The 12,433-nt window shown below is 31.9% G+C and overlaps 1 protein-coding gene across 1 annotated transcript; it reads right to left on the reverse strand.

Annotated features, from left to right (window-relative positions):
- Positions 1 to 3,061: 3,061 nt before the first annotated feature.
- Positions 3,062 to 3,846, reverse strand: LOC145008558 (uncharacterized). Its single transcript, XM_078967153.1, has one exon. It carries the CDS (start codon positions 3,740 to 3,742, stop codon positions 3,299 to 3,301), a length of 444 nt encoding a protein of 147 aa, XP_078823279.1. The 5' UTR covers positions 3,743 to 3,846; the 3' UTR covers positions 3,062 to 3,298.
- Between the last annotated feature and the right edge of the window lie 8,587 nt (positions 3,847 to 12,433).

The following is a 12,433-nucleotide window of genomic DNA, read 5'->3' on the forward strand; positions in this document are numbered from 1 at the left end:
AATGAATTCTACCTATGTCAAACATATTGGCAATAACATTATCCTTGGATTGAGCTTTGTTTTCTTTAACCAAGTCCATAACTTTTTGATGAGATGCAGTTTCCATGGGATGAATCACCTTTCTATGGAGGTTTTGATGTTACTGATGGTCCTTAAGGAGTTTGTTCATCAATGGAATAATATGTTGTAGACTGGTTCATTTAAAACCGTCTTCCAAAGAGTGCTGATATTTTTTTTAGCAACGACCGGAACTAGTGTGGCTTGTAGTAAAAAAGAAAGTAAACCCCGTCTTTTGGCAAAGCACGAACATGTCTTTTAGTTATAAATAAGATAATTATTTTAGATGTATTTAACATACTGATACTTTAAACGAATGCATATATTTATTTTATTATATATATTATGAATGAAATTATTTACTTAAACATTGTTTCTTTTATTAATATCACATTTAATTTGAGTAATTTTATACGAATTATTTATTTAGTTGTATTTATTTAACAATTCTAACAAAAAGATTTTAAATAAACTTGTTTAAATCCATTAAACTGAAGATATATTTACAAATGAAAAAAAAAAAAATTTAGAATATTATTTTTGGTGTAAAAATAAAATATAAAATAAAATAGAGTTGAAGATGAATTACTTTAAATTTTATTGTTTACTCTAAAATAGAATAAAAAACAGCTTGTAGTTGAAAATGATCAACCATCTATCAACTTTACATTTTTATGCCATTTCTATAACTCTTTAAAGTCATGCCATTTGTAACTTTTACTTTGTATTATATGAATGACTCCGTACACAAAGACAAATAAGATAGATTGTGGTTTGGATATCCAGATTCTAAATTGATATTTCGACTGTATGTCTGAGTATTACGAATTAAATGTCTAGTGACATTAAAATCATCAATATAATAAATGTTTTTTTAAAAATAAAATGTTTTATTGCTGCTTTAAATTTTATATGGTAAAGAGCCGTATAATTGTGAATTGTATTCTATTATAAAATAGGTTACAATAGATTTGTATGTATAGAGAGAGATAAGTATAAATCTTAGATAGACTCTATTCTAAAATAATTACAATAGTGTCTAATACCCCCTCAAGGACCGGGTATGATTTGCAACTTCAATCTTAGAAAAAGAAATATCAGACCGGTTTACTATGTATTATATATGTTCGTTGTAATTATACAATACAAAAATGGATGCATTACAGTTGTAGGGCATAGATATGGGACATTACTAATAGTTCGACTGTATGTCTGAGTATTACGAATTAAATGTCTAGTGACATTAAAATCACCAACATAATATAAGTTTTTTTTAAAATAATATGTTTTCTTATTGCTTTAAATTTTATGTGGTAAAGAGTCGTATAATTGTGAATTGTATTGTATTGTAAAATAGGTTACAATAGATCTGTCTCTATAGAGAGAGATAAGTATAAATCTTAGATAGACTCTACTCTAAAATAATTACAATAGTGTCTAATACCCCCTCAAGGACCGGGTATGATTTGCAACTTCAATCTTAGAAAAAGAAATCTCAGACCGGTTTACTATGTATTATATATGTTCGTTGTAATTATACAATACAAAAATGGATGAATTACAATTGTAGGGCATAGATATGGGACATTACTAATAGTTCGATTGTATGTCTGAGTATTACGAATTAAATGTCTAGTGACATTAAAATCACCAACATAATATAAGTTTTTTAAAAATAATATGTTTTATTATTGCTTTAAATTTTATGTGGTAAAGAGCTGTATAATTGTGAATTGTATTGTATTGTAAAATAGGTTACAATAGATCTGTCTGTATAGAGAGAGATAAGTATAAATCTTAGATAGACTCTACTCTAAAATAATTACAATAGTGTCTCATACCCCCTCAAGGACCAGGTATGATTTGCAACTTCAATCTTAGAAAAAGAAATCTCAGACCGGTTTACTATATATTATATATGTTCGTTGTAATTATACAATACAAAAATGGATGCATTACAGTTGTAGGGCATAGATATGGGACATTAGTAATAGTTCGACTGTATGTCTGAGTATTACGAATTAAATGTCTAGTGACATTAAAATCACCAACATAATATAAGTTTTTTTAAAATTAATATGTTTTATTATTGCTTTAAATTTTATGTGGTAAAGAGCCGTATAATTGTGAATTGTATTCTATTGTAAAATAGGTTACAATAGATCTGTCTGTATAGAGAGAGAGATAAGTATAAATCTTAGATAGACTCTACTCTAAAATAATTACAATAGTGTCTAATACTCCCTCAAGGATCGGGTATGATTTGCTACTTCAATCTTAGAAAAAGAAATCTTAGACCGGTTTACTATGTATTATATATGTTCGTTGTAATTATACAATACAAAAATGGATGCATTACGGTTGTAGGGCATAGATATGGGACATTATTAATTCATTTCGTTTGGGACATGATTTTTTTTAGACTAATCCAAAAACGAAAACTATAATGAAATAACTTCTTGGATCTTAGGTTTTATTGCAAAAGTCTACGAAATTAGATTACAGCAAAACCGTTGCTACAACCCTAACTTCTATGTATACATAGAACTCAATATTATCTATAAGGATGCAAAAAAAACAAAATCATATATGTTGGTGTGAATGTAAAACTAACCTACAATAACATTGGTATATAAGTGTTATGTTCTTAAAGTTTTGATGTATGTTAAAGAAACTTTACATAGAATGACATGACTGGGACAATTAGAAGATTACGACATACGATTGAAGCAAAAATAAAATCAAATGCGACCTCATTATACATGCCATGAAGCCTAGCTAAGCAAAATGATACATGAATTAAAATGATTTTGATCTTGAAAACTAATATAAGTTTGATACATGAATTAAATTGATTTTGATCTTGAAAACTAATATAAGTTCAAAGTATTTGTTTAAATATATGAGAAATAAAAACCCCTAAATAAAAATAGATGATTAATGAAAAAAAAACTAATCTATTAAATTGAATAAAAAAATTACCCCAAAATTAAAAAGAGTAAGGTTCTATAACATCAACTACATCCCAATATTATTGGCACAAAACGTACAAGTAAAACATACATTAAACAACATATGCTTTTTTGCATGGACAGGTGTTTATATATTTTGCATTATTCTATACACAAGTAACAATTACTTGATGACACAAACCCAATTACACACAACCTTAAAACAAACAGAATATTAAATTTTATAAATCTGATCTCACCCTCAAGAAAACGATGAAATTTGCTTATTTTCAATCACCACCACCTCCATAACCAGACCCATATCCACTTCCTTCGCCTGAACCCTCACCAGACCCACCTCCACCTCCACGTCCACCGCCTCCACCACCACCTCCCCCTCTTCCTCCTCCACCACCCCGACCTCCTGAACCAGATCCAGCATGAGAACCAGCAGATGAACCTGCTTCTGATCCACCTCCTCCAGATCCGGAACTAGAACTAGAACTAGAACTAGAGCTGGAGGAGCTGGATGAAGAGCTAGACCCAGATCCCGCACCTGCACCAGACCCTGAACCACCTCCTCCCAATCCAATTCCAATTCCAATTCCAGCACCAATACCTACCCCACCCAAATTCAATCCCAAGTCCTTTCTTGCCACACGACTCTCGGAAAACATGACCAAAGTGGAAAGCACAAGTAAACTAGCCAGACTTAGTGCCTTCATTTTCGACATATTTGAAGCCCACTAATCAAGTCCTTGTTTACGATGAATTTTTTTTTGTTTCTGATTAGCTTAATGCTGGGATAGTCAGTATTGAGTGTGCGAGAATGGAAGGAAAACATGGGTGTATTTATAGTTGATCTGGGTGGGTTGGTGAATAATAGAACTAAACAAAGTGAAGTGACTGACACATGGGTTTCTGATTAGCATATTGTTTGCTCAATGCTAGTGAATTAAAAAATTGTGAATAATGAACCAAAGTGAGTGATAAACATATGGATTTATGATTAATATATTGTTTGTTGAATGATAGTGAAGGACAAAATTTCCAGCCCCACTAGCTTGTTGAATTTTTAAGTACCCATTTTGTTATCAAATTATAAAAACAACACCAAAACCATAATGATTAGTTGCAGTTTCTCATATGAATATTCCCCACGTTTCGAATTGTGTTTTTTAACCTTGAAAGTTATTGAAGTGTGAGAGAAACAAAGATTTGTGGTTGAGGAAGGGTGTGGCATGAAGGTGGAGCTCCATATGGTGGCATGTCTATCATCATTCTCATTGTTGCGCAACCCACAATCTTCCACTTATCTTAAAATCTGGAACTCCTCGGTTTTATATATATATATATATATATATATATATATATATATATATATATATATATATATATATATATATATATATATATATATATATATATATATATATATATATATATTATTATTATTATTATTATTAGCCGATGAATATTTATCTATAGGTATATTTATATAATGTATGATAAATTTAAAAGCTATTGTTGTAACAAACATTAAAAGTAGTTAGAATCATTGTTGTCAAAATCGCGATCCTAATCGTAAAATCGTACGATCCTACGATCCTAGGTATGAAAAACGATCCGGATCGTAAAAGGATCGTATTTGGGGTAGGAACGCAGGTAGGATCGTAAGATCGTAGGTAGGATCGTAGGATCAAGATCCGATCCTACCTTCCCTTGATTTTTTTTTTTTTTTTTTGCAAATGATTTTTTTTTTACAATTTTATGTTTTTTACCCTTTACCAATTTACCATTTATCATTTTGAATTGTTGCTTATGACTAATATTTTGAAGTTTTTATAATTTTTGAATGAAAAACTGAATGTTGAAATATTTTGCATGATTAAAAATTATAAATTAAAATTATATTTTATTTTGTGGGATCTTATGATCCTGATCCCGATCTTGCAAACCCAAAAACGATTCTAGGTAGGATCCTGATCTTGACAACCTTGGTTAGAATATATATATATATATATATATATATATATATATATATATATATATATATATATATATATATATATATATATATATATAGAGAGAGAGAGAGAGAGAGAGGAAGAGAGAGAGAGAGAGAGAGAGAAAGAGATGGGTTCAAATGATTTTGGCAACTATTGTGTGCTTAAATGCACCAATGAGAATTCAAGAAATAACAAATAATTAAATAAATCGTAATTTGAACCTTTTATACTTTTAATTAAAGAAATCATTTAATTGAAATCCTGCAATTAAGGAAATAAAGTAAATATATTTGACCTAGTCATGTTTGGTAGAACACATTCATCATTGGCATCAATATCATCACTATCACCGCATTGTCTTCTATGATTTTTCGACGACATTGTCTTCTTCAATTCCGGTGTCGGCGAGTCCGCCTCCGCCATAGCCGATGCCAACTGGTCCTCTCCTCCAGAGCACACGCCGACTGATTTTCTAGAACATCATAGCAGCCGATTTCTAGATTCTTGTAAGTTATCGACTCTAATGCAAATCAGGAAAAAGTGTGGGCTTGTTTTCTTAAATACATACGCACGATCTTGAGATCGAGTGTTGAAGGAGAGAGGCAATAATTTTCTTCCTTACCTTCTTTACTGATTCTTCCTTCTTGTCTTTGAAATTTCTTTTTATGTTTAGAATTAATTTTATGAATTCATTCTGTGGCTTTTCTTTGGCTTTTATTTACATTTTACATTTTCTTTTGATTCTTATTTATTTTTTCTATTTTTAGCTTAATATAAGTTTTATGATTTTTTGTTTCATTAAGAATTTAATTAAATTTTCAAATTTGAATTATTAATTATACAAGTTTTGAGTTTTATTTTTTAAGAGTATATATAATTATATTATAAGGAAAACCCTTTTATTCTAAAAATTATTGCTCCACCTTTGATATTAGTGATGAAAAAAAAGTTTTCTTTGTATTATTTTATCTTTTGTTAGGGTGTGAATTTAATATTTTAATATCTTATATTTTTTTTTTTTTATCTTAATCATGTTTTTTACTTTTAAGTGCTATTAAGTTGTGAATCCATGTTTGTTTTTTAATTTTTTTTTTTTAATATTTGCATACAAATGTTATTCAAAGTTTATGTTTTATGGTTATTATTCTATGAATTTGATTTAGAATGTGTGTTATTATGTTAGTTCAATAATATGAATTTATGTTTTTTTAAGTTGTGAATGTATATTTTTTATGTATTAAACTCTGATTTATTATATTAAGCTGTGATATTTGTGTTTCAAACTGAAAATGAATGCATTAAGCTTTGATTTTTTTGTTTAAATTGTGAATTGATTATATTAAATTCTGTATTTTATATATTAAATTGTGAATTGATTTTATTAAGTTGTGAATTTTATGTATTAAACTGTGAATTTACTATATTAAGACTTTTAAAGAGATAATATGGTTGTGAATGCATGTTTTTTGTGTACTAAACTGTGAATTTATTGTATTAAGCTGTGATTTTTATGTATTAAGTTGTGATTGTTGTGTTTTAAATTGTAAATTGATTGCATTCAGTTGTACTTTTTTGTTTAAACTATGAATTGTATATATTAAATTGTGAATTCTATGTATAAAACTGTGAATTGAATGTATTAAGTTGAGAATTGACTGGTATAAAAATGTGATTTTTTATAAATTTTTTGTTTTTTTTTCTAAAATATAAGATGAAAGAAGCCTTATACATAGATATGATTTATCTAATTTTGAATAAAGTTGTAAAATTTAAATTGTGAATACTTGTGTAAATAAACTTTGTAAGAAGCAATGACATATAGATCTTAAGGTATACATATAAGTTTTGAGTTAAGAATATAATGTATAATTATTGTACATTAAACTTTGAAATTATTATATTAAGTGGTAAATTTTGTATATTCGATTGTAAATTGACTGTATTAAGTTGTGAATTTTCTATTAATTTTGTGTTAAAATATAAATGATTATGTGTGAATTTTTTGTATTAATTTTCTTGTGAATATATTCATTTTTTTATATTGTATAAATATGTAAGAACATACTAGTTTTTATATTTTTTTGCATTAAACTTGGAGTTAGTGAATTCATTGGTATATTAAACTGTGAATATAATATTTAAGCTGCAAATCCATGATTTATATACATATATGATTTGGAGGAAGGATGGATATGATGGTGGCACAAGTTGTTAGTGGCAGCGTGTTATAATTGGTAGAGGAGGTATAGTGTGGGTTTGACTTCTCTCAATATGTGAATTATTGTATAATAAATTGTATTAAGTTGTGAATCTTATATATTAAACTGAGAATTGACTGTATTAAGTTGTATATTTTATATAAATTTTGTGTTAAAATATGAATGAATGTATGAAAATAATAGATTATAATTAATAGGTCTATTAAACTGTGAATATCGTATTTTGAACCGTTAATATGTTTTATATATTTTTTAAAGATATTTATAGTTTAGAAGAGAGAAAATTGCATTTGTCAAGATATAATTCTACTTTTTAAAGATATTTTTTAAAGGTATGTATTCAAAAGTATTACTAGAGAAATGAAAGTTATAATGGTCGTTCTATTAAACTATGAATACGACTAAAAAAAATATAGTAAATTTGTTATTAGTCCGACGGTAATCCAATGACGGCCCGATAGTGGTCTGACGGTGATCTAGATGCGGTCCGACATCAAGTGACAACTGTTTGTAAAGTAAGGTAGGAGAGAATTTGCTTAATATATTATTAGTCTTTGATTTATCTAAAATGGAATTAATTTAAACATTTAAAAAAATGGTTCTTAGGGTTCTTTATATTTTTGGGTTCCCATTTGAACCATTCCATATATATATATATATATATATATATATATATATATATATATATATATATATATATATATATATATATATATATATATATATATATATATATATATATATATATGTTTAACACACTTTTTCAAATTATGTAATTTTGATAATATTGCATGAGGTTAACACAAAATCTGAAAATCGAAGAAGCACTTCTCTTGATTTCAGGAAAAATAAAAGATATAAGAACGAAATGCTTGTTGATATGTTATGTGTTGGTGAATTGTTACACTAATTGTATTTAAGAATAATATATTGATTTGTAGACTAAAATAAATCATAATGAATATTAAACAATTAAAGAAGGTGTAGAGTGCATACTTTTTTAAGATTCAAAGTACATTATCATTTAGGATTGAAATCCATGAATGAATGGGAGTCCAGGGGAAGCGCCCCTAGGAGCAGGGTCCAAGGAGTAGAGCCCCTAGCTAGGTTCGAAATCCGTTTTTTACTTTTGACCTTATTTAAAATATTTTTTGTGACAACTTATGACAGTTGGGAACTGTTTTGTGACAGTTTGGATTGTTTTGGCACATAAAACTGTTTTTAACAGTTTTCAGACAAAAGTGGTTTATAACCAATTTTGGTCATCATTTTCTTGTACACTAATGAAAATCATAGCCTCTCATTCTCTGTTCTTGTTCTCTAAAACTTTCGAGTCGTATCAAATTGAAGATTTTGTAGTACCACCAAAATACTTCTATTTGAAAGTGATAATCACGATTCTCAGAATTCCAAGTGTTATTCGACCCCAAAAATCTAACAAAAATCGAAGTATTTTATGACATTGGCAAGTGGCGATTCTCTGAAGGAAATAACAAGCAAGTTTGACAAGTTGGTGAAGTTTGAAGGCCAAAGCTTTTCTAGATGGAAGAAGAAGATGAAATTCCTCTTGACCACTCTGAAAGTAGTATATGTCTTGAGTACACCCATGCCAGAGTTTGTTGAAGATGAAACTTTGGAGGCAACAAGAAGAATTTCAAAGTGGGACAATGATGACTACATCTAACGTGGGCACATTCTTAATGGTTTGACTATCAAAATGTCGAATATGCAAAAGAACTATGAGATTCTCTTGAATCCAAGTACATGACTGAGATGATTCTAGCAAGAAGTTCATGGTTAGTAACTTTATGAGTTACGAGATGATTGACATGCATGTTATGGAACAATACCATGAAATGTTAAGGATTATGGGACAGTTTGCTCAATACAATCTGATGAAGCCAATTATGTGGTTGTTATCATTGAAAAATTGCCCCCATCCTGGAAAGAGTTTAGAGACACTCTGAAACATAACAAAGAAAAATTAACTTTGGTTCAACTTGGAAGCCATTTATGGGTTAAAGAGTCTTTAAGGACTCAAGAACTTGATAAAAGTCCTAAAGGCAAGAACCAAGTTGGCTCCTCTTTTATGAACATGGAAAAAGAAGAAGAATCATTGAATCCCAAGAAGTCTAATGGTAAATGAAGTTTAAAGGAAAGGATGAAAAGTCTTCCAACAAGAAGGCAAAAGTGGTTTGTTAGAATTGTAACAAACAGGGTCGCTTCAATAAGGATTGTTGTCTTCGTAAAGTGAACAAGGATGATAATGGACCAAGTGGATCTAAGGATCCATAAAATCAACAAGGTTTTTGGTTTTATGAAGAATTTTAATTATGTGCAGAATCCTTACTGATTGCAGTGGAAACATAGCAACTCAGATGTCTGGATAGTGGGGGTGAGAGCGGTACAATCCTTACTGAAATGCCATGTCTTGCCGCACTTGTAGCAGCTTGGTACCCCCGCCTTACACACCCCCTCGTGCCGCTTGCCGCATTTTCCATAGTGGCTCCGGCCCTAATGGCCCTTCGACATAGCATCGGATCCCTTGGGTTTCTTCCCCGAAACCCTAGTAACCTACTCTGTCTCTGCCTTCCTCTTCCTAAGGTACTCTAAATCAATCTCTCTCTCCCTCGCCCTGGAAATCATGGAATCCAGGGTCGGGCATACTGAGTAGCTGACATGCTCCCAAATATATGCCCTCAACATGTCATGATAGTGGGTCTTCCGCATCTCCTCATCTCCTACATACTAAGGCACCAATAAGGCCCTCTCCCGAAACTTGGTGGTAATATATGTCACTGACTTTGTATTCTGTCTCATGTAAAGAAACTCCCTGGCCAGCTGTTGAAGCTCCACATCCAGTGTAAACTCATCCCTGAACCTGGTCACAAAGTTATACCAGGTCATAGTATCAATGGCTGAGGCTCCCAAAGAATCACCCACTGACTCCCACCAATCTCTCGCTTTATCCCTCAAACATCCAGCAGCATATCGAACCTTCGAACCCTCAGGGCAGAAGTTGTTCAACTGTACAGACTCCATATCTGTAATCCATCTCCTGGAAATAATGGGGTCCTGCCAGGCATATCTGGGTGTCCGACCTACCCTGTCAAGCATATCTGGGTACCCGACCTACCTTGTTGAGCATAGCATGGTGCTCAACCTACCCCATTGCCAGGCATACCTAGGTGTCCGACCTACCCTTCGGTGTATCTCAACCGGCTACGGGGACTATTTCAACCCCTACCACTACCACATAATAACATAACGAATCATGAACATACTATCTAGCACGGATGGGTACTGGACTACCTCTTGGGCCTTAACGACCGATAAATAGGGACTATTCCCCCTACTACCACTATCACATAAGTTATAGCACACTGACACATAATCATGACAAACAACAACATACCGGATAATTATCACGAGCCAATCATATCTACTATGACTCGTACTAGCGAGCCAGCCTTGGTGCCTTAGACCTATTTCTCCTGGAAGGTAACTCACCTTAATATTGTGTAGTGTGTGCACTGCCTTTGGTATGAAAATCAACTCTTCTCAACTCCTCAATTCCTACACAAACCTTTCTTAATTACCATCTCATACCCTTAACCCTTACAAGGGTCAACTTAAGTCTAAGGCAAGGTCATGGTCAAAGCCCTAGTCAAAGTCAACTTTGGTCAACATCTGGTTAACTCAACTCGTAGAGTTCGTCCACTAACTCGTCGAGTCCCCGCTTCCACAAAATCCTAAAACCCCGACCTTACTCGTCGAGTCTAGCAAGAGATCGATGAGTTCTTCTTCAACAAAACACCAGGACCTTCTTCAACTGACTCGTCGAGTTCTCTCCTTGAACTCATCGAGTTCATCCTCATCCGTATGAAGGTGTTTAGTCTATGACTAGCTGAGTTCTCTTTGAACTCATCGGGTCTATCATTATATGGTTGGGACATTGCCTTGAACTCACCGAGTTTATCCTTGAACTCATCGAGTATATTAATCTCCAAGTCCATAACGAATCCCTATAGGCTGAGTTTTTTTTCAACTCAACGTATCACCATTTCCAAAAGGTGTTTCGAGAAAACTGCGACCCGACTCGCCGAGTCCTCTTTGTCTAAAAATAAACAATCAATTTCAGTTGGTCTCAATGCATTCAAACCATGGATCCGGCCTCCTAGGGTTCATATTATACGTAATGTTACAAACTTAGTGTCCATGCATGGGAGTATTTGGATCCAATGGCTTTAAAATAGGTTTTATATGATGCATGGGGCTCTTACGGAAATAAAGTTGGCACCTTTATGCCATAGGAACCCCTAATGGTTCCAAATCTAAAGTTCTTATCCCAAAATCGTGGTTGCATCCAAGAATGGCTTCAAAAATGGCTTCCAAAAACCATGGGTTACTCCAAAAAGAGTATCTAATGAAAAGAGAAGCAAGATCTGCACTTTTTACCTCCAATAAATAGGAAATTAAGCAAAACCTCGGGATCTCCTTGTTCCTTCTGAAATCCCAAGTTCCTTCTTCTTCTCTTCAACCTTCTAACTTGCACAAAATGGCACAAAGAGCTTCAGGGTTGGGTTAAACAGGGTAAAATCACCCAAAAATGGTTGGGTTTTCGTTTTAGGGCTCTTCTGGACTGGGAGGGACGATGGATGCTAGGTTGGGACAAGATAAAGTGCTTAAACAGGGTGCAAACCCTAAATATTAGGGTTTTATCCATGCAGTCCTACTCGCCGAGTCGGACTCTACGACTTGTCGAGTAGGTTACTTAAAACCCACATCCAAGAGTCAAGTCTACTCGATGAGTTAGGCCTCCAACTCGCCGAGTCCCAATGTAAAAACATACAATTAATTAGAATTAAATACGTACCGAGAATCGGGCGTTATAACATGGCTGCACAAGGTCTTTGAGATGGCATCAAAGCATTTGTTTAAGTGAATTAGTGCTTAGTTTAGTGCTTAGATTTCGGCCTTAATACTCATTAAAAAGTAGGAAAAAATGTGGTGCAAGTGACATTAGTATTAAATTCTAGCGTCTCCTTTATATACTCTTATGATTTTTTTTTTTTTTTTTTGAAATGGCAAATATCATTAAAAAGCCATGATTAGCAAGTAACTAAAGCATGGCAGAATAAAAAGTACAAACATAAAGATGATGAAAACATAGTAGAAACAAAAAAAAAATCAAAAA

This window comes from Lactuca saligna, chromosome 8, assembly GCF_052625555.1.
Source record: "Lactuca saligna cultivar CGN05327 chromosome 8, ASM5262555v1, whole genome shotgun sequence".
Taxonomy (NCBI): Eukaryota; Viridiplantae; Streptophyta; class Magnoliopsida; order Asterales; family Asteraceae; genus Lactuca; species Lactuca saligna.

What these genes read in the sequence shown, in the direction of transcription:
- LOC145008558 (XM_078967153.1), bottom strand. Translation starts at nt 3,742, where the DNA reads ATGTCGAAAATGAAGGCACTAAGTCTGGCTAGTTTACTTGTGCTTTCC.